The sequence below is a fragment of the Petaurus breviceps genome, unplaced genomic scaffold (assembly GCF_028583685.1).
Source record: "Petaurus breviceps papuanus isolate PSGF00001 unplaced genomic scaffold, PetGlider_PUasm1.0 90617, whole genome shotgun sequence".
NCBI lineage: Eukaryota > Metazoa > Chordata > Mammalia > Diprotodontia > Petauridae > Petaurus > Petaurus breviceps.
Window position 1 is genome coordinate 1,745,926 of NW_027187287.1, and position 23,931 is coordinate 1,769,856.

General features: G+C 39.7%; 1 protein-coding gene across 1 annotated transcript in view; it reads left to right on the forward strand.

Moving 5' to 3' along the window:
* The window catches only part of RFNG (RFNG O-fucosylpeptide 3-beta-N-acetylglucosaminyltransferase), a 34,148-nt gene extending 15,708 nt beyond the window's left edge, over positions 1–18,440 (forward strand). Inside the window, exons 7-8 of the mRNA XM_069064001.1 lie at positions 7,537–7,622; positions 7,746–18,440. Coding sequence (XP_068920102.1) covers positions 7,537–7,622; positions 7,746–7,812 — 153 coding nt within the window. The 3' untranslated portion in view covers positions 7,813–18,440. The remainder of the gene's footprint in view (positions 1–7,536; positions 7,623–7,745) is intronic.
* The last annotated feature ends 5,491 nt before the right edge of the window (positions 18,441–23,931 follow it).

Sequence of the window (23,931 nt, forward strand, 5' to 3'; positions counted from 1 at the left end):
TAGCATGACTCTGCTAGTACTTGAAACATTTAGCTCTCTATGCAGTGGTAGGCTGGACGAAGGTACTGACTGATGTTGTTCTTTGGATTTCTTGATCATTATTCAATTTGGTTCCTCTTTTATTAGAATACAGACTATTTGTCATATAAACTATTTGTGGCTCAACCTGTGGTAGAGCCTTCTAAGCTTGTATTGTTCTGATCAGCCACAGTTGGGCATACTATGCATTGCCCCCCAATATAGTGATGTTGTAATTTTGGTCCTCTCTGAGTATGAAGGATAACAACCAACCAGTATTTGGGGAACTGGGCTTCTTAAGACTTTTCAACTGCTATCTTAATAAGAAGTCCCTTTCTCCTTGTCTTTGCATGTTACTCAATCAGGCATTGGTTCTACTTCCTTCTGTGGCCCTGCTAGGTTTAGTTGGGATACCAGAAAGCACACTGGGCAGGCCTTCTGCCCAGCTCACCTAGGACTGGTGCTTGGGTGCCAAGTTAGACCTGTCTCCTGCTATGGCTCCCAGTGCCATTTTTAAATAAGCATTTAGCTTGGGCAGAACAAGATACAACTTTGAAGGCTCTCAGATCTGGTGTCTCATGAGAATTAATAATAATAATAGCATTTTTACAGTGTTTAAAAGTTTGCAAGGTGTTTTACAATTATGTTCTCATTTTGCCCTAACAACAGCCCTGGGAGGTAGAAGTTATTATCACACCTATTTTGCAGATGAGGAAGCTAAAGCAGAGAGGTATTAAATGACTTGCACAGGGTCATATAGCTAGCAAATGTCCAAGATCAAATTTGAACTTGGGTCTTCCTGCCTCCAGTCCCAGCACTGTCCACTAACTGTGAGAGTTGGACAGACTAGAGAGATGAACATATTCAATAACATGCTGACTATTGATATTAAACAAGACATAAAACAAGAAGATAAATGCTCATTGAAGATGTTTACCAGTATGCTGGATTCTGTTTTTTAAAGAATTCTCTGCTTCTCCAAATGCTTCTATTTATAGATAATATACAAAAGCATAGTGAGATACACATATTTATGAAAGAGATTGTCCAACCATCCACATAGGACAAACTAAATTGATGGAAAAACTTACACATGACCTAGACTGACATGGTTGTTTGGACAGCCTTTCTTGGAATTAGTCCATCTCTTATATGTGTCTTGTACAGATGCTACAAGTGAATAGTAGCAGAAGAAGGGACCTGGCAGGGCCATGTGTGAGGAAGGTATGCAGTGCTTTCCATGACCCCAGTGACTGTGCTGTCCCAGAAGTTCTGTTTAGATGTATATCCTTCCCCTAATTCTATATTTATATGTATGTATGTATATATTTGGCTGCAAATCATAGACTATCACGATGTCTGAAGAGCCAAAATTACAAGTAACTCAAAGGGAAAAAGAAAGACATGTGGTAGGCATGAGCAGTTGTTGCATGTTGCTGAAGATGACTTGGGATGGACAAGTGCCATAAAAGGAATATGAGAGAAATAGGTGAGCCAGACATATCAGGAGCAAGACACACCAGGCAGCCAGTCTTCCATCAGTGGGCCCAAGATGGAATACAGAGAAAGGAGGTCAGGATGTGGAGTCTGTGCTCTATAGGACTTATGGAAAGACATGGACAGAGAGGCGGCTAGGTGGTGCAGTGAATAGAGCACTGACCCTGGAGTCAGGAGGACCTGAGCTCAAATCTGGTCCCAGACACTTACCACTTACTAGCTGTGTGACCTTGGGCAAGTCGTTTAACCCCAATTGCCCCTCCAAAAAGCAAAAAAAAAAAAAAAGACATGGACAGGAAGTAGTTAGCTACATCAATAGATAGTATGCCCACAAGAAGATAACAGATCTAGCCAAGGATATGCAAAGCTTGATACTTTGTTTCCAGTCTAGGTAGGTTTTAGAGCTTGTATAAAAGTGTGTGAAGGAGCTGGTAGGATCTCTAGGGAAAAGGAAGAGGCTCAGTAGCTGCTCAAGCTTTTCACTAGGGGGCAGCAGTGATCTGTGTGGCTGCCTAATACCTAAGCAGCCTATACGATAAAAATCATATTCTTAGTGCCAAAAAGGGACTTCAGATCATCCACTGATAGGAGTGGATATATGGCTTGCTGAGTTAATGTCTCAGAAAAAAGGTTCATTTTTTAAGTCCTGATTTTAAAAATTAAGTTTAGTTTCTTTAGTTTGCTAAGTAAAAATTGTTTTTATAAGTCAGTATTCCTTAAATATTTGCCAAAAAAAATTAAATACCGAGTCCACACTGTAACGAAATGCACCAGACATGCCTGTGCATTTAATACAACTTTATTTTACAGACGAGGAGGTGAGTTAATGGCACAGGCAGGATTCAAACCTAGGTTTCTTGACTCATAGAATCATTGAATATTAGAGATGAGGACCATAGAAACTATCAAAGCCGTCTTCCTTTTTTTCTTTTTACAAATGGTAAAATTGAGACCCAGGGAGTTTCAGTTAACAAATATTTATTTAGTTCCTGTATGCCAGGCACTGTTTCAGTGACTTCTCTAAGATCTCATCTCACAGGTAGATAGCAGAGACCATATTTAAACTCCTGGACCTCATTCCAGTGTCTGTTTTTCCACATCATAATAGCTTAAATGTAGACTGAGCATTTTGCAATTAGAAAGTTCTGACAAACCAACAGTGCTGTGGTAAACCATGTTCTCTTTGTGATTTGAGATTGGAGAAAGATAGGAAAGAAATAAATTAGCCATTAGCCACAAAATGCTGGTTTTAGAAAAAAATATATTTACAAAGCTTTATCTACGGTACCATCCTCATAAGTTGTCCTGTATACTTATCCTTTAATGGATTCATATGTTCATGTCTATAGACAGTCGCTATCAAGGTGAGGCAGGTCTCTGACATTCTGTCATATCCAATTCTTTGTGACCCCATAGACCCTGTTTGTGTGATTTTTTTTGGGGGGGGCAAAGATGCTGAAGTGATTTGCTTTCATTTCCTTCCCCACTTTTATTCAGGCAGTGGTTAAATGACTTGCGCAGGGTCACACAGCTAGTAATTCTGAGCTCAGATTTGAAATCTGGTTTTTCTGACTCTAGGCCCAATTCCTTATCTACTGTGTCACCTAACTGCCTGGGTCTCTGGTAGCAGAACGGATATATAATTGTGTCACAATTTTGCTATAAGGCTCTATTTCCTATATCATTTTACTGTGTGTAAAACACCCAGTGCTTGGTGCTAGTTTATTCTAGGTCAGGGGTGGGGAACCTATGGCTTCAGGGCCATGTGTGGCCTTTTAGGTCCTTGAGTACAGCCTTTTGACTAAGTCCAAGTTTTACAGAACAAATCCTTTTGTTAAGGGGATTTGTTCTGTAAGGTTTGGATTCAGTCAAAGGGCCGCACTTGAAGACCTAGAGGGCCACATGTGGCCTCAAGCCCACAGTTTTCCCACCCTTGTTCTAGGCAAATTTAAACATGATTCCTGACTCAGGGATGGAAATAACTCTTTATTTCAGTGATCTTTGTATTGGTTAATCATTCTGTTCTCTCTTTAGTCATTCTAATTTCTGGACACTTCTTTTCTATCCCTTGGGACCTTTCATACAGATTAGCTTTTCAACATTAAAACCTGCATCCTTTTTTTGTTACAAATTTTTGTTTTTTACTATTAAGAACTTGACAGACATCAACAAAAATGAACTTTCCTACAGAAAAACATAGCATTTGAAACCATTAATCTTTACCATGTACAGCTTAATTTGAGCTTTCTAGAAAAATATTTAAAACTTAATATGGTAGTAACACTGCTTACTTGTCTATGTCCCCATCTGAACTCCTTTCTGCTCTCTTTTACATAATTGTTAATGATTTATTTTTTCCTCATTTTAGTTATCAATATAACTTTTACCCCCACTCCCATTGACTGCCTGAAAACACATAGGAACAAATGTAATAGTAGCATCCCTGGGTCAAAGGGGATGCCCAGTAAAATCCTGCATTCTTATTCAGTGACACAAAAGCCCATTTTACCATTTACCTCTCAATGCTATACCTTCTACCAACACATATATAAACCGCAGGAGTCAGTTTGAGAATAATTCATTTCTTGTTCATCGGTTAGCCAGAATGACCAGGGCAGATTGCAGGCTTTCTCAGCATCATGGGGCCACCACAGACCAGAGACATCTCCATGCCCCAATGAGAAATCAGAGCAAGACTTTATGATCACATAATCATTCTGTAGCAGCAAGCATTAAGCACCTAAAATGTCTAAGACGACATTCAAGGTGCTGGGGATGAAACAGGTTTCTGCCCTCTAAGAGCTGGCATTTGCCATTTTAGTGCTGCTTATATTCATTCTCTCTTCTCTCCCTCTCTGACTGTTGCCCTCTGTCATTTCCTTTGCATGGGGACGAGGCTTGTTGAATCTTTCCTTGTAAAGCAATACAACTTGGGTACAGTCCTGGAAAGCCTTGGCCTCCAAATAGAGGGGCCACCATCCCCTTTGTCTCAAACTTTGACTCTTTAGAGCCTTAGGAGAATCAGTAAATACAGTAGGACAGCTGTTTATTTTTTTCCACACAAGAGAAATGTTTGTTTCTTGAAGTCAGACATTGGGGGCACATTACCAGGAGAAGCTAAACAGCAGTAACTTAGAACTGCTGTTATACTTCCCCAGGAAATTGAAACTCACAGCCTCAGTGCATGAAACATTTTGCAGGACTGCTGAAGCTCCTTAGCTTGTCCACCTTGGCTCTGCACTGTCTAAACCATTTCCTCTAGGTTTTCTGACAAGTTTGTCAATAGTAATCATTTTTTTTTTTTGCCTTTTGGAGGGCAGTTGGGGTTAAGTAACTTGCCCAAGTTTACACGGCTAGTTTTTTTTGTGTGTGGATGTTAAATGTCTGAGGCCAGAACCGAATTCAGGTCCTCCAACTCTGGGGTCAGAGCTCTTACTCACTGTGCCACCTAGCTGCCCCAATAGTTATCATTTTCAAAGAGTATACCCTCCCCATTTCTTGGTCCTCCTCCCAAAACGTTGATGGCACTGAGTGAGGACCCAGGAGTTCCCAAGCATTCAAAGTCAGAAGGTTCCCTTCAAATCTAGAAGTAGCCCTTTCAGGATCGGCTGTGCTCAGGAAGGAAGTAAAACTGAAGAGGCAGCCAGATGTCTGAGGCAGGACATGTGCCTTCTGCCATATGCTAGTGCTCACCATGTGGCCTTGCAGCACTACCCAGAGAAGGAGTCTTATGGGCTGTATGTTCTAGAAAGAGGAAGGATAAGATAAAGAGAACAGAAGTTATTCCCCTTTTTAACCAATGCAGCATCCTGCCTCCCTGCTACTGTCATGGGGCCGGAGGACCAAGAGACCTCCCAGGGTTTGCTTTGCCATCTCCAAACACAAGTCCAAACAAGTCCTTCAGTATCAATAATTCTAAAACATAATTCTATTAAATTCTTAAGCTGTCGTTCAGCCACGCTTTAATTTGTTTTTTGGGGTTTTTTGCAAGCACAAAAAGTACTGCTATATATAATTTGATACATGTGGGACCTTTCTGCCATTGACTTGTTTTGGGCATATGCCCAGAAATAGCATCTTTCAGCTTTACTGATAAGTATTTTTTTAATTAATTAATTTATTTTTAGTTTTCAACATTCAGTTCCACGGGCTTTTGAGTTTTAAATTTTCTCCCTCTCCTTCCTCCCTAAGATGGTATGCAGTCTGCTATATCAATGTATATCATTCATATTAAACATTTTCACATTAGTCATATTGTGAAGAATTAGAACCAATGGGATGAACCATGAAAAAGGAGAAACAAAACCAAAGAAGAGAGTAAATAGTCTGCTTTGATCCACATTCAGACTCCATAGCTCTTTCTCTGGATGCGGAGATCATGAGCCTTTTGGAGTTGTCTCAGAACATTACTGAGAAGAGCTAAGTCTAACAAAGTTAGTCATCACACAGTGTGGCTGTATCTTTACAGTGTTCTCCTCGTTCTGCTCACCTCACTCATCTGGTCATCATTTCCTATAGCGCAATAGTATTCCATTACATTCATATACCACATTTTCTTCAGCCAATTCCCCAGTTGATGAGCATCCCCACAATTTCCAGTTCTTGACCACCACAAAAAAAGCTGCCAAAAAAACTTTTGTACATGTGGGTCCTTTTTCTATTTTTATGATCTCTTTGGGATACAGCCCTATAAGTTTTACGATAACTATTGATAAATCAGTTGTGATCTTATGTTACCTGCTATTATTGCCATCACTACCGTGGCCATCACAAAAACAGGAAGTAATTTCTGAACAATGTTTTTATAAGAATTTTCAGGGTCCTTGTTGACCACTGCACTAATAAAGCCAGCATAGCATATAGACAGTTTATCCATTCAAGTGTGTGCCACACCCCATCAGTAGATGATGGACATGTGGGTCTCACAGTTCCACAGATGAGAGCCATATATGTATGATTTCTTCTCCTGAGCTACATGACCCAGAATTTGGGTAAGATCGGGAAAATCCAGTAAGGCTGATTTACCTCAGAGTTTGGGGCATGACATTTTTAGCAAAAGAAAGAGTGCTTAAACTGTTACAGAGGTCTTTAGCATAGCCATTTACACTTGGAGAAAGAAGATTCTATATTCTTTATCAGCCAGTTAATTAACATTTTTTAAGCTCCTGTCTTTATGAAGTAGAGAATAATGAGAAATGGGTGAGTTCCAGGGACTGTTCAGAACATATATATCAACAATTCCTAAGATGCACTTTCCAAAGCTGGCCTAAAATAACCAAGTTGATCAGTAGGGCCTCTGAAGGGAAAGGAGCCCTGCAAGTTGCAGATACTCCTCCAGGGACCAGACCTGTCATGTCATTGTTGTGAAGGACCTGGTCTACAATCCAAACCTGAGTGGTTAAGTGACTTTTGCCCAGTCAGACAGCCACTGTGTATCAGAGACAGGACTTTAAAAAGGTCTTCATAGCTCTGCAGTTGTTTTTCCATTCACTATACCAAGCTGCCTCTCTTCAATAGCCAGTGTATACAAAATAATAAAAACACCAGATATTTTTTAAAAGCAGTGTTTTCCCTAGGGGGCTTTAGATTCATGAATTTAACCCATATTCTGATACTTAAGTGGAGGCTGTCTTTTTTTATGCTGATTTTAACTTAAGCAAAAATGTTAATCAATGACCATACCTGTCTTTTGATATAGGCAAATGCATGTTTTGTTATCCCCATTTTGCAGATGAGAAAATTGAGCCTTAGAGAGGTGACATGATCAGTCACATAGTAAACAGTAGAACTAGCACTTAAAATACAGGCCTTCTGATTCCTAGTCGTGCCTTTACACTGTTCCCCTCTAATCTACAGATATAGCTCTGACTCTCTTATGAAGGTACCTGTTATATCCAGAGTAGCCCAATCACTGAGGATTATTCTGCAGAAAAAGCAGAAGCACAGCCCCTCCAGCTCTTTCCTACTAGTCACTGTCCAGTCAGCCACAGGCTCTCACTATCTTCCCTCTGCCTCTCCCAGATCACCCTGAGCTACGGGGGCCCGGAGAATCGTAGGAATGTGGTGAGTGTGGGTGGTGCCTTCAGCCTGCAGCAGGACCCCACAAGGTGAGTGAGAGAGGGGGGGAGAGAGAGAGAGAGTGTGTGTGTAAGAGTAGATTACCAGTGAAAGTGATCTGGGACAGCTTTGGTCCCCCAGGGCCCTAATCAACTCCTGTCTCCTCTTTTCAGGTTTAAATCCATCCATTGCCTTCTCTACCCTGACACTACCTGGTGTCCCCTGAAGAAGCCACTGTGACACTTAGACCAGGAAGTGTCTGGTTTTAGAAGCAAACCTGTCCTTGGGCATGACTGATCTCATCCATGGGAAGTGAAGAAAATGGATCGGACAGCTCCTGCCAAGCAGAAACCCCTGTGCCCTTATCAGATACCAGCAGTCCTATGGAGCCTTATTGAACCCTTTCTCTCCTGCTTCTTCCATGTTCAAAGGCTTCCTCAGGGTCACTTATCTGATCTGAAGAGGGCCTGGACCTAAGCAAGAGTTAGCTAGAGGTGCCTCTCCACATATCCAAATCTTGGAGCATGTTTAGTACTCACCCAGGGACTCTGGAGAGAGCCAGGGAAGGAAAATATGAGGTCCCTACCGTGGAAGAGATCACAGCCCAGATTATCACACAGAGAAGGAAATGTAGATGTGGTCTTACAGGGCTGAGGGGCTGGTAGGTTGGTAGAAACCCAGGGCAGGGCCTCAGTTTACTGAGCTTTGGGATAGAGACCTTGTAGCAGCCTTGACTGACCAGAGCCTTTGATCAGTCACCCTTTGAGGTGGACCTTTGAGCTGCTGCCCTTGAGGGGCCCCTGAAGACTGGATGAGCCACAGGCCAGGATTTCATTTTTTTTCAAGGGCAGCCTAGGACCATTCAGGGTTGGGCTATCCCTGAAGCAGGTACAGGTTTGGGGAGAGCCTGGTGATGACAAGGGAGCAGCAGTTCCCCTTCTCAATAGCTACCTCTGAGTCCCTCTCTACTCAAAGGTTGTTGGGGGCATGGATGAGGACCAGATAAGATCCTTTGCTTTCTGGCTACCTCAGATTTCTTCCCAGCCCTAATGGGGCACTGAGGGAGAGCTAAGGAACCTTGACTTACCCTGAACCTGAGCCAGGGTTTAAAAATTGGGCTTTTCTCACAATCTGCTCCTTGTTTTCCACTTGTCCCTTACCCCTTGAATCTTCCAAGAACTGGGTGGAATGGGAAGGAAAAGGTGTGTCATCATGACCCCTCCCTGCCCCCAAATCTAGCTCAGCCAGTATTGAGGGTCCCTAGACACCCACAGCCAGAGAGCCCATCAACCCAATCAGTTTGTGGTTTTTCAGCCAAATAAATAATATTTAAAGTTCATATCAACTAATTTCTGTAACTACCATTGGCTCCATTAGCCCACTCTGTAATACCAATAGTGATAACTGTATTCTTCTTTAATGTTTGCAAAGTGCCACATGGGCATTATCACATTTGATCCTCACAAAATCCATGCTTTTAAGTTCTGGACTCTGGATGGGAGGCCCATAGGGTTACCTCCCTTTCCTGGCCTCTTAGGCACTGCATTAGGACTAGGCCTTTGAAGTTATGTGCACTATCCTTCCAACTCCTTAATCCGGTTTCCACCCACCAACAGCAGGGCACTTAGGTCCCTCTGGGCTCTCATCTACAGACTGAATTAGGTTTGTTTCCAAACTCAGATTCAGCCCCATTAGTTATAATGGCTTGCATGGGCCCAGCCGCTGTGAAAGGCTTGGCACCTCTTCCACCTTTTGGTTCCTCTGCTTGGGACTTCATTTATCTCCTCAGTGTTTGTCTTGTTGCCACCCTCTCTCTCTCTTGGGCTCCCTGGCTCAGCTCCATGCTTGAGACAAACTAGCTGGTTCAGCCCTTTTTTCGTAAGTTGGACTAGGCCACAGGAAGGAAGGCTTTGGAAAACAGCATCATCCACCCAGCCAGCCCTGGTGGTTCACTCAAGGAGATTTGGTGAATGATAACCACCCCAGGCCTGCACAGCATCTAGACAGGTGCCCCAGTGTTTGCGCCTCAGTGAAGAGAGTCCATCTTGTCCTAGTAGATCATTCTGATCATCATTGTCCCCCAGATGTACTTATTTTTGTCTGGGGCACTACCATCCTTCCAGTCATCCATTTTCATCCAATCTGTAATTTCTGAGTCATCTGTAATTCTCTCCTCTGATCTGTTACCAGGTCTTGTCGAATCTACCTCCACATTTGCCACGTCCTTCTCTTGACTCAATAATCATAATAGGCAGAGTTTATAGAGCTCTTCTTGTAAAGTGTTTTACAAACTACATTATTTCATTTTATCCTTACAACAGCCCTGAAAAGTAGGGTCTGTTATCCCCGTTTTACAGATGAGGAAATTAAGGCAAACAGGTTAAATGACTTGCCCAGGATCACTTGGCTAGTAAATATCTTAGCTCAGATGTGAATCCAGGTCTTCCTGATTCACAAGTCCACCACTATCCATGCTGCCCTACCCCCAAGGCCACTATGGAAGTCTAGGTGAGAAGTGATTGGAACTGAACTGTTACAATAGCCTCCTAATCTGCTCCCTGCTTCTGGTCTCTACTTATCCAGATGCCAATATATTCCTGAAACTCAACCCTGATCATATCACTCCCCTGCTCCAAAGCATTTAGCAGTTTCAGATTGTCCCAGGGATAAAATATAAGCCCCACAGCCTAGTGTTTAAAACCTTGCACAATGTGACTCCCACCTATTTTTAAAAGCAAATCAGCAAACCTTTATTAAGCACTTGGGGCTTATGGGGTGTTCAGGGAAGACTAGCTACAACCAGGCCGTCGCCAGCAATCTTGACCTTTGTCTAGCCATTGGACTTCCGTGACTGGAAGAAAGTGTGCAACTCTACCTCACTTGAATCCAATTCATGTGCAAGTTAAGTCATCCTCCCATGATGTCCTTGGTCCTCTTAGAAAACATCTACAATTAAGCCCTTACTGAGCCCTCTGCAGGCACTTTGGAGCACTGTTATTAAGTTCCTACTGGGCACATGCCCTTTGGGAGCTTAGTTTCTAACGGGAGAAGAGTTATGAAAGAGCTAAAAGGGGGAAGGGAAAGCCTGGCCAACAGCACCTGGAAGAGGGAGGAGAGAGTAGAGAATCCAGAAGGTCTGGGGTACGACCTTCATAGTAATAGAGCCAAGGCTGGCCTGGACATTTTCTTTAATATGGAGGTTCTGGGAGAAACCAGCCAGAGGAAGAGGGTGTAGGGGCATGGGGAACTTCTAAGAGAAGTCCAAGGGTGAAGTGAGCTTCAGGAAGGAGAACATTTCTATGTCATGTTAAGGAAAGGCCAGGGAGTCAGGAGTGCAGCCTGGATTGATTTCTTTTTAGTCATCTTAAAGTATTTTATGTTTTAGCCAAAATGGCCTATTACAGACTTCTCACAGATTTATAGCTGGTAAAAACCTTAGGCATTGTCCAAATTCAGTTGAATACTTTCTCAGGAAAGGTACTTTGTAGGTCCCTTTTAGGGACCCCCTAAGCATGAACCATACCCAAACCTTGTTTAAGAGAATTTTCCCCAAATTCTGCTCCAAGATTGGGAGTGGGATGGCTTAGTAAGCCAAAAGAAGTAAGAGAAGCCTGATCCCCTCTTTTGGAAGTCAAGCCACCTCTCCTCCCCACCCCAGGAATGAATCTGGGCCCTGTTTGAGTCCAGTGCGAAGAGGGCCAGCTCCCCAAGCAACAGGCTCACATTCTGAATTTTTCATATTCATTGCTTTCTACTTGGTGATATCCTATTACATTCATAAACCATAGTTTGCCCTCGAATTCCCCACTTGTTATCAACAAGATCATCCAAGTAGTGGAACCTTTGGGTCAATGGGTACGAATAATTTGATCATTTTTGTTATATGTTTTCCAGGATGGCTGAGCCAGTTCTCATTTCACCCACAGTGAATGAAGGTTCTTTTTCCATAGTCCCTCCAACAATGAGTTTTCCCATCTTTTAGCATTATTTTTTCTAACCTGACTGGTGTGAAGTGATAACTCAGAGGATTAACCTCTTCTTTGTTTGAGATCCCTATAAATATGACTGAAAATTATCTTGGGGAGATCATTTTTTTATTCTCGTTTCATGAGTGTGAAAACAGAGGCCTAGAGGCATGAAGACTCTTCCAAGGTCAAATTGTAGAAATTGGCAGAACTGACTGGCCTTCAAACCAAGACACTTGCTTTTAGGCTTAGCTCAGTTGCTGCCTAGATATGGGAAATCTCTGGGATATCCCTCTGGCTGTTAATGTTCAGTCCTCTTGTATTTACTTATGTGTGTATAAACATCTCACAACCTCCTTTAAGCTTCTTAAAGGCAGAGACTACCCTTATCTCATTTTTTTGTTCTGGTGCCTTGTGTTTAGTTGCTAATAGATCGGTCTACAAGGATTAGGCTGGTCACTGGGAATGCAAAAATTAAAACCAAATAATCCCAATCCTCTGGAAACTTACATCTGAGAGAAATGGAAAGCCCAAAAGACAAGAGTTTCTGGGCAATGATTTATTAATTAAGTTAGCTGATAATAAAATGGTCAATGGTTTCTCTTGGTTACCAAAGAAAACCATGGAGATTCCTGAATGTTTCAATATCTTTGGATAAAGGGGGTGCCCTTGACAGGTGGAAATCAACCCTTATTGGTAAATGCAGTTAATGAAGAGGTAGGCAAAAAGTCTTCAGCTCCTCCTGATGAGACCTTGACTTGATCATTCATCTCAGCTGCCTCCAGCAGGAGGAATCCATCTCTAACCAGACCACTTTTTTCTCCTTCATGAACTAGGTTTCCTAGACTCTAAAGGAGAGGTACAATGACATGGGCTTATTTCCTAAAGGCAAGATTTTACCTAGATTAGATTCTGTTTGCACAATAAACAAAAGGAAGTTCCCCTAGTAAGGTGGGGTCCTGCCTAAGATCACAGAGCTTGTACCTCAAGAATTAGGCCAATCTCATCCATCAGCCTTGTCCTTCAGAGGCTGGTTGAATGACCTACAGGGATTGGTCCCTGAATGATGAAATAAAAGGAAAAACAATCCTAATTTAATACTTACTAATAATCACTTCCCTCACATCCTACTTGAGATGGGGGAGTGGGAATAAAACAAGTAAACCACCTGTTTTTCTCAAGAATGGAGACGGCACTTACTAATAAACCGAAGGAGTTTGGGAGCATATTGAAATTAGAAAAGATGATTAGGTGATATCCAAGATGGGTTTTTAAGGAAAAGGAGGGAGTACATTTTAAGCATATACAAAGGCTTGGAAGCTGGATATTGAATGCCAAGTTTAGGGGACAACTGGAAGACCCATTCAGGTAGGATCAGTCCACTAGCTTTATTAATAGCTTGCTATGTGCTGAGCAATGAGCTAAGTGATGGGAATAAAATTACAAGTGAAAAGAAAACTACAAAAGAAAAAAGTCCCTGCCCTCAGAGAGCTTACATTCTAATAGGGGAAGACTACATTAAAGGAGACTGAAAAGTGGAGGGGGAAGGGGAAGAGAGTTAATAAAGGGGAGAGATAAGGGTACGTGGTGGGAAGGAGAATGGTGGAGGACTGTGCTATCAAAGGACGCCTTATATAAGACCGTGACTGCTTCCTTTACTGCGGCATTACTAATCACTTAGATGAAGAAGTAGAATGTTTACCAAAATTGCAGAGGACAGCATCCAACAGGCTGAATGTTCAAAAGAAGTATGCTCAGTAGAAACAGAAAAATATAATACTGTGTTCTTCATTTTATGCACATTTGATAGAAATGATTTTTACTAAGCATTTAGGTTTGGAGAGAGATACCCAAAGTGGCAAAGTTCCTCCCTCACTCCTGTGCCCTCAGATGTATCCCAAGATAATTTTCATTCATATTTTATGGGGATCTTGAACAAAGAAAATGTTAATTCTCCGAGTTATCACTTCATAGCAATCAGTTTAGAAAAAGTTGTTAAAAGATGGGAAAATTCATTGTTGGAGGGTTTGTGGAAAAAGAACTCCATTTACTGTGGATGGAATAAGAATTGGCTCAGCTATTCTGGAAAATATTTTAGAAATATATAACAAAAAATGATCAAATTATTCTTACCCGTTAATCCAGAGATTCCACTACTGGGATGATCTTACTGATAGCAAGAAGAGTGGGGAATGCCAGAGCAAAAGATGGTTCATGAAGGTAATAGCATATATCACTTGAGTAGCAAGCAATGTTGAATATGAAGATTTCAGAATGTGAGCCTATTGCCCAGGGGGCCCTCCTCCCACAAAAGCCTCCTCAAACAGGACCCAGATTCATTCTGGGAGGCTGGGGGTGGGGAAGAGGTGGCCTGACTTCCAAAAGAGAGAATCAGGTTTCTCTTACTTCTTTTTGCTTATTAAGAGCCCTATCTTGGAGTAGAATTTTGGGGAAATTCTATAAAACAAGGTTTACTTACAGTTCATGTTCAGGGGCTCCCTGAGAGGGATTTACAGAGTATCTTCTTTGAAAAAGTATTCAATGTACAAAATAGGTATCAGGTATGAGACAGTTATTTATTTCTTCTACCATAATAGAACAGCTTAGAACACTGAAGACTCATAAGGGTTCATTAACAAATACTTAAAATATAAACCACTATCTCATCACCATCATTAAAATTTCCCCATATATAAAAGTACTGTCTGGGGGGAAGTGAAAACTTCTCAGAATTTCCCTCTACCCTCCTCCACCCCTTCACTTCTTCAGTCAATCAGCAGCAAGCCTTTTCAGGAGGCTTTCAGATTTTCCGCCTCTGTGGGCCTCTCCTCTCCTCCAGTGGGAGTCAGGGACAGCCCAAGCTCACTCCTCCTCATTGCTTTGGGACCCTTCCCCCCTTTCCCTTTCATCCTGTTCTTTGTAAGTCATAGTGGTGGGCTCCTCTGTTGTTTGCCATTGGGGAAGATTTTTGCACAGAGACTTGAGCCCACCTTTCAGCCAGTGGGAGAAGGGATAGCCAGGGGAAGGGGTTTGACTTCGTTAGGGTATAAATTCTTGCTTTTTGGAGGGGGGAAGGTAGGGCAATTGGGGTTAAGTGACTTGCCCAAGGTCACATGGCTAATTTTGTGTTAAGTGTCTGAGGCTGGATTTGAACTCAGTTCCTCCTGACTCCAGGGCTGGTGCTCTATTCACTGTGCCACCTAGCCGCCCCTGTTTATCATTTCTAATAGAACAATAGTATTTCATTACATTCATATACCATAACTTGTTCATCCATTCCCCGATTGATGGGCATCCCCTTAGTTTTAGATTGATTATAGTTCTATGCTGCCACAACAAGAGCTGCTATCAATATTTTTGTGCATGTGGATTCTTTTCCCTTTTTTATGATCTCTTTGGGATACAGACTTAGTAGTGGTATTGATGGATCAAAGGGTATGCATAATTTTATAGCTCTTTGAGCATAATTCCAAATTGCTCTTGAGAATGGTTGGATCAGTTCACAACTCCACCAGCGATGCATTTAGCATTCCAATTTTCCCACATCTTCTCCAACATTTATAATTTTCTTTTTTTGTCATATTAGACAAGTTGTTTTAATTTTCATTTCTTTAATCGATAGTAATCTAGAGAATTTTTTTATATGACTATAGATAGCTTTAATTTCTTCATCTGAAAACCACCTGTTCATATCTTTTGAACATTCAGCAGAATTGGGGGATGACGTGTATTCTATAAATTTGACTCAGTTCTCTACATTTTAGAAATGGGGCCTTCATCAGAGACACTGGCTGTAAAAACTGTTTCCCAGCTCTCTGCTTCCCTTCCAATCTTGGTTGCATTGGCTTTGTTTGTAACTTTTTAATTTAATATAATCCAAATTATCCATATTGCATTTTATAATGTTCTCTGTCTAGTTTGGTCATAAATTCTTCCCTTCGGGGTGGCTAGGTGGCGCAGTGGATAGAGCACCGGCCCTGGAGTCAGGAGGACCTGAGTTCAAATCAGGCCTCAGACACTTAACACACTTATTAACCATGTGACTTTGGGCAAGTCACTTAACCCCAATTGCCCTCTAAAAAAATAATAAAATAAATAAATTCTTCCCTTCTCCATAGATCTGACAGGTAAACTATTCCTTGCTCTCCTAATTTGCTTTATATCTAAATCATGTACCCATTTTGACCTTATCTTGGTATAATGCAGGAGTGGGGAACCTGCAACCTGGAGACCATATGTGGCCCTTTAGGTTCTCAAGTGTGGCGCTTTGACTGAATACAAATTTCACAGAACAAATTCCCTTAATAAAAGAATTTGTTCTGTAAAATTTGGACTCAGTCAAAAGGCCACATCCAAGGACCTAGAAGTCCTTCCCCCTTCCCTTCTCTCCACCCCCCATAGGGAGTGAGATGTTGGTCTATTCTTAGTTTCTGCCATACTGTTTTCCAGTTTTCTCAGTAGTTTTTGTTAAATAGTGAGGTCTTATTCCAGAGGAAGGATTCTTTGGGCTTATCAAACAGTAGGTTACTATAGTCATTGACTGCTATTTCTTGTGTACCTAATCTATTCCACTGATCCACCACTCTATTTCTTAGCCAGTACCAAGTAGTTTTGATGATTGTTGCTTTATAATACAGTTTTAGATCTGGTATGGCTAGGCTACCTTCACTTGCACTTTTTTTCATTAATTCTCTTAATATTCTTGACCTTTTGTTCTTCCAGATGAAATTTGTTATTATTTTTTCTAGCTCTATAAAACAGAATAGAATATAAAATAGATTTAGGAAATCACTTTAAAAAAAATAGTCAAGTCAACAAATATGTACTAAAAGTCAGGCACTATTCTAAGCACTAGGAATACAAAGCAAAGCAAAAAAAACAAAACAAAACTATTAGTCCCTGCTCTCAAGTACCTATAGTCTAATGAGGGAGACAACATGTGAGCAACTATATTTAAACAAGATAAATACAGACTAAATTGGGAATAATGTTAGAAGGAATTTGTTGTTCATTTTTCAGTTGTGTCTGACTCTTTATAACCCCATTTGGGGTTTTCTTGGCAAAGATTTATGAGTGGTTTGCCATTTCCAGCTCATTTTACAAATGAGGAAACTGAGGCAAACAGGGTAAAGCTACTTTCCCAGGGTCATACAGCTTGTAAGTGTCAGAAGCCAAATTTGAATTCAGGAAGATCTTCCTGACTGTAGGCCCAGCACTCTATGCACTGTATCACCTAACTGCCCCATTAGAGGGAATGCATTAACGTTAAAGAAGATTGGGAAAGCTTTCTTATACAAGACTGGGCTTTTGCTGAGACTTAAAGGAAGCCAAGAAATCTAGGATGTAGTAATGAGGAAGGAGAGTGTTCCAGGCAGGGAAGATGATTTTTGCAATTGATATGATGGTCTATCTAAAGAATCCAAAGGAGCCAAGTAAAAAATTCTTTGGAACAATTAACAGCTTCAGCAAAGTTACAAGATATAAAATAAATCTACATAAATTTCAGCATTTCTTTATATTACCAACCAAATCTAGCAGGAAGAGATAGAAAAGAAATTACACTCAAAATAGCTACAGAATATATCAAATACTCATGAATCAGCTTGCCAGGACATATGCAGGAACTATATGAATACAACTATGAAACACTATAGATATAAAGACAGACCTAAATAATTGGAGAAATCTTAATTACTTGTCTCTAGGACATGTCACTATATTATCTCTTCTGAATCTATTTTCCAGGTCAACTGTTTTTCCAATGAGATATTTCACATCGTCTTCTATTTTTTTTCATTCTTTTAGTTTTGTTTTATTGTTTCTTGATTTCTCATACTGTCATTAGTTTCCATTTGCTTCATTATAATTTTTAAGGAATTAGTTTCTTCAGTGAACTTTTGGACTTCCTTTTCCATTTGGCCAAATTTGCTTTTTAAGGCATTCTTCTCTTCCTTGGCTTTTTGGACCTCTTGTCCTAGTCTGTTTTTTAAGGTGTTATTTTCTTCAGTATTTTTTTGTGTCTCTTTTAGCAAGCTGTTGATTCTTTTTTCATAATTTTCTTGCATCTCTCTTATTTCTCTTCTCAATTTTTCTTCTACCTCTTTTACTTGATTTTCAAAATCCTTTTTGAGTTCTTCCATGGTATGAGACCAATTCATATTTTTCTTGGAGGCTTTGGATGTAGGAGTTTTGACTTTGTTGTCTTCTTCTGAGTGTGTATTTTGATCTTACTTGTCACCATAGTAACTTTGAATAGTCAGAGGGTTTTTTCCCCTCACTATTTGCTTATTTTCCCAGACTATTAGTTGACTTTCAAGTCTTTGTTAAAGTAATATTCTGCTTCCCAAGACATGTTACTATAATAAAAACAAAAATGGCATCTAAATTATTTTATTTAAGTGACATACCAATCAACCTACCAAAACATTATTTTATAGAGCTAGAAAAAATGAAATTCATTTAGAGGAACAAATGGTCAAGAATTTCAAAGAAAAATGAAGAGGAAGAAAAGCTAGGGTACTAGATCTTAAACTATATTACAAAGTAGTAATTATCCAAGCAATTATTACTTACTAAAAAACAGAGAGGTGAAATACTGTAAAACAAAAGTGACAATGAATCAGGGAAGCACCAAAAATATCAGGACCATAAACAGGGTCATTTCTGGTGCAGTCAACAATTCATCATGCATCAGGATATTCTGTAGTAAAGTGGGTCAGAGATCATAAACTTTTTTTCCTTAATTAAATTTTATTTTCAGATCCACATTCTTTCTCCCACCCCTCTATTACCCCCACATTTGAAAAAACAAGAAAGCCAAAACCACTATTACAAACATGCATAATTAAGCAAAAACTAATTCCTGCAATGGCTGTGTAAAAAATAAAAATATCTCAATCTGTACCCTGAGTTCATCACCTTTCTGGCAGATGGACAGCATGTTTCATCTTGAGTCATCTGGTATTGTGGTTGGTCTTTATGTTGACTAGAGTTCCTAAATCTCTTAAAGTTGTTTGTTTTTACAATATTGCTATCATTATATAATTTGTTCTGGTTCTGCTCATTTCACTTTACATGAGTTCATACAAATCTTTACATGTTTCTCTGAAACTGTCTTCATCATTTCTTATAGCACAAGAATATTCTATCATATAACTTGTTCAACCACTCTCTAATTAATACCTCATTTCCAATTTTTTGCTACTACAAAGGGAGCTAATATGTTTTTGTATGCATCAGTCACTCTCTTTTAAAAATCTATATGAGGTATAAACCTAGTAGATGTATTTCTGGGTCAAAGAGTAGGCACAACTTAGTAGTTTTGGGGCATAGCTTCAAATTGCTTTCCAGAATGACCAGAGCAATTCACAGTTCAACCAACAGTGCATTAATGTATCTGTTTTCCCACAGATCCCATAGCATTTATAATTTGCTTTTTTTTTTTGTCAACTTTGCCAGTTTGAGGGGCATGAAGTAGAACCTCAAAAGTTGCTATAATTTTTATTTCTCTAATTATTAGCGATTTAGAATTTTTTTCATATGGCTGTTGATAACTTAGATTTCTTTCTCTGAAAACTACTTATTCATATCCTTTGATCATTTATCAATTGTGAAATGGACATAGTCCTATACATTTGAATAAGTTCCTATGCTTCTTAGAAATGAGATCTTTATCAGAAACCTGACTGATTTTTCCCCCATTTACAAACTTCTCTTCTATTTTAGTTACATTAGTTTTGTTTGTGTAAAAACCTTTAAATTTTATGTAATTAAATATTTCACATCTGTGATCCTATCTATCTTTTGTTTGGTCATATATCTCTACCTAGCCATAAATCTGACAGGTAATTTCTTATTTGCTCTTCTAATTTGCTTATGATGTCATCTTTTATATCAAAGTCATATACCCATTTGGTGCTTATCTTAGTATACAGTGTGAAGTGTTAGTCTATACCTAGTTTCTGGCTGGCTGCTTTCTAGTTTTTCTAGCAATTTTTGTTAGATAGTGAGTTCTTGCTCCAATAGCTAGGATCCTTGGATTTATCAAACACTGAGTTACTGTGCTCACTTGCCTCTATCTATTCTGTGCCTAATTTATTCTACTTATCAGTCTATTTCTTATCCAATATCAAATTGTTCTGATGATTACAGTTATGTAATATAGTTTGAGATCTGGTACTTCTTAGCCCCACTTCTTTCCCACTTTTTTTCCCATTAATTCCCTTGATGTTCTTGATTTTTTGATTCTCCAGATTAATTTTGTTATTATTTTTTCTAGTTTTAGAAGGTCATCCTTGGTCATTTGATTGATATGGCACTGATATCAAAGTCATTTTTTATTATATTATCTTGGCCTACCCATGCATAATTAATATTTTTCTAACTATTTTGATCTGCCTTTATTTGTGTAAATGGTGGACATAGGCCTCTTATATACAACCTGTCCTAGGATCTAAGTTCATAACAAAGGTTCTTTGTGTACCCATACCACTCACTTTGTGTGCCCATACCATGGCAAAATCTCTCCCCTTCCTGGGGACTTCATTAAGAGGATGATACTGTCTGATGGATACTGACATGCCCCCACAATAAAGGAATCAGCAAGATTCCTCCATTAGCTCTAACCCCAAAGGGAAGAACCTTTGTTGTTTAATCCTGTTCTTTCTAGCCCCAAACAGCTTGGCAAGAACTATGGTTACTGCCCAGGAATTAACATAAATGAAGATGTTCTCTGCTCTGTCCCTCAAAGCTCCTTCACAAGTGAGCCATGTCCATTGGAAGAACTCATCAGGACCCCCATGCCCAAGGTATCCCCTGTTACTGGATTGGTGGCTGCTGAAGTCCATTGCATATACCTCTTTCTTAGCAGATAGAGCCATCTTATATCATCCAAAGTACATAAGAAACTGACAGATTTATAAGAATAAGATTGATAGATTATTTTAAAAGTCAGTTTTTTGTTTTTATTTTATTATTATATTCCTATATAACATATGGGAATAATAAATATTTTTATTTTATCTTATTATTTTAATAAGCAATTCTCAAGGGAAGGAGTCCAAGCTATACACAACCATATGAAAAAGTGCTCCAGATCATTAATAATTATAGAAATGCAAATTAAAGTAACTCTGAGGCTCTATTTCACATCCATCAGATTGGCGGAGATGACAGGATAATTATTGGAGGAATTCTGGCAATACAGGCATTTGAATGTGCTGCTATTGGAGCAGTGAACTTGTCCAGTCATTCTGGAAAGCAATTAGGAACCATGCCCCCAAAATGACTAAACCATGCACACACTTTGAACCAGCAATACCACTATTAGGCCTATTTACCTCAAAGAGAATAGAGAAAGAAGAAAAGAACCCATCTATGAAAAACATATTTCTAGCAGATCTTTTTGTGATGACAAAGAACTGAAAACTAAGGGAGTAACCATTGATTGAGGAATGGCTGAACAAATTATGGCATATAAATGAACGAATGAACAAATAAAGCATTTATTAAGTGCCCACTATGTGCAAGGCATTGTACTAAGCCCTGAGGATACTGTTATCCTCAAGAAGCTTACATTCTACTGGGGGAGACAACCCACATGGAAGGTTTTAGTTGTAAGTCTTATTATCCTTAGGGTACAACAGCAAAGTAGATGGTAATGTCTCTTCTTTAATGGGATCTCCATTGATAAAATCATATCAGTTTCTGATGTTGAACTTTTTTACCTTGCCATTTTGGTGATAAGAACCATTTTTTTCTGATCCTTCAGGAGCTGGGGCTATAGCACCAGCTGGAGCAAAGGGCAGACTCCATTTCCACAGGGGCTACTTCCCAAGATGATGGCTGTGGACACTGGGCTGGAAGCATTGCTATTCCCAAAGTTCTTTGGTTCAGGGTCAAGGGCTATCTACATTGGAGAGGGGAAATGGTGACCAAGGTGGTGATAGAATTTGACTTGCCTAGCACATGCTCCTTTGTGTCCCTTCCTCAGGGTGCCTTGCTACTTCAGCTAGGCTGGCTTGCCTTGGCCATTTGTGGGCATAGTTGGCTGTATATGAATGCAATGGAAAACTATTATGCTATAATAAATGTGAAAGGTGATGTTTTCAAAAAATTCTGGGAACACTTGCATAAAATGATGCAGAACAAAGTGAGCAGAACCAGGAGAACAATTGGTATAATACTTTGGAAGACTTGCCAATGACAATCTATGATTCTAGAGAACCCATGGTGAAAATGCTAGCCATTTGCAGATAGAGAAGTGATAGACTCAGGAGGCCTATTGAAACACATTTTTTGGACATGGCTAGTGCAGAAATTTATTTTGCTTAACTATGCACATTTGTTACAAAGGCTTTGTTTTTGCTTCCCCCCCCCCCCATGGGATTGGGAGGTGGGAGAAAGAGAAAATAGATTCTTGTTAATTGAAAAAAAATTTAATTAAAAAAACTTTTTTTTTAATCTAGACACTATATGTCAAGAAATTTTTAATAAAAATTACCCATATATTTGAAAACCAGAGGGCAAAATAAATAGAAAGTATTCATCCATCACCTTGTGAAAGGAGTCCCAAAAGAAAATGTTACAGCTATGTTTTAGCTAAAATCTAGAGCTCCCACCTCAAAGGAAAAACAATACTACAAGCATCCAGAAAGAAGCAGAGCAAGGGGCAGTCAAGTGGCTCAGTGGATAGAGCACTGGCCCTGGAGTCAGGAGGACTTGAGTTCAAATTGGCCTCAGACACTTGACATTTACTAGCTGTTTGACCCTGGGCAAGTCATTTAATCCCAATTGCCTCAACCCCTCTCCTTGTGACCTTATCCTCTCTTTCCCCCTCTCCTTCTTTCCCTTTCCCCTCCCACCCTTGCCACTGCACCAAAAAAGATGCAGATCAAATACTAAGGATCTAGTACAGTCAGGATCACATAAGACCTGGGAGGCTCTAACAAAAATGAGAGGAGATATTGGGAACACAATATTCCAAAAGGCAAAAGATATACGTTTACAGTCAAGAATAACATATCCTCCAAACCTGATTACAATGTTACAAGGAAAAAATTATTTTTAATGGAACAGAGGACTTGTAAGCATTTCTAATGAAATGACTTGAGTGAATAGGAACTTTGTAATCAAACATGTCCAGAAAAAACCTAAAAAGGTAAATTTATTTAGCAACTTGAAGTGGCTGTATGATGATGTAGTGCTAACATTTCAACAGAAGTAACAGGGGTTTCTAAGAGAATATAAGTGAAGATTGAAACAGAAGCAGAACCAAGAGAACATTGTAGTAACAGTAGTATTGTGTTAAGATAAACTTTAGGGGCGGCCAGGTAGCACAGCGAGTAAGAGCACCGGCTCCAGTGTTGAGAACACCTGGAGATCGAATCCCGGGCTCAGACACTTAGCACCCACCCAGAAACACCTGGCCGTGTAACCTTGAGCAAGTTACTTAACCCCAATTGCTTAGGGGCGGCCAGGTGGCTCAGCGAGTAAGAGCATCGGCTCCAGTGTCGGGATGACCTGGATCAAATCCGGGCTCAGATACTCAGCACCACACCCAGAAATAATAACTGGCCATGTAACCTTGAGCAAGTTACTTAACCCCAATTGCTTTAAAAAAAAAAAAAAGATAAACTTTAAGCAACCAAGTCATTCTGACTATCATAAATACCTAAATTAACCTCAAAGATCCTATGAAGGAAGACGCTGCTTGAATCCAGGAAGGAGTATTGCTATGGTGTAGGAAATGATGAACTGGTTGATTTAGAAAAACATGGAAAGACTAGACTTACAAAGGAAGATGCTATCGACCTTCAGAGAATCAGTCTTACACGTATGTGTATGAATGTATATGTGTATAGATATTTATATATATATCGGGGGGGGAGGGAGGAGAAAAATAAAGTAAAAAGTGTGTAGCATAGATAAAAGAAATCCAACAAGGGAACAAAGAAAAGCTGAGCAGCTTTGAGAACAATGTGTAGTATTTATTATGTAGGTTTTCTTGACATGGAAATTTATTGTTTTATATTGAATGCTCTTATGGTCTGCTGTGTACATGGCAATGTTTTCTTTTTTTCCTTATTTTGTATGTAAGTGTAAAATTTAAAAAAATTATAAAAAACAAAACAACAAAAAAGAGAATATAGGGAATTAAATAAGAAAGACAAGGTGCCTAGGCATATATTAGTTCTGTTGTGAGGGTTTTTAAGAAGAAAAAGATAGGGAAGGTATAAGCAGAAATATAGTAGTGTAGAAAGAAGGAAGCAGCAGATAGGAATTTCTATTTCTCATAAATGGAATAAGTGAGAAGAATAAATGAGTATGGTGGAAAGGGTGGGGAGAGTGAGTGTCTCATGAATTTCACTTTTCTGTTCAAAGGAGGATTCAAACT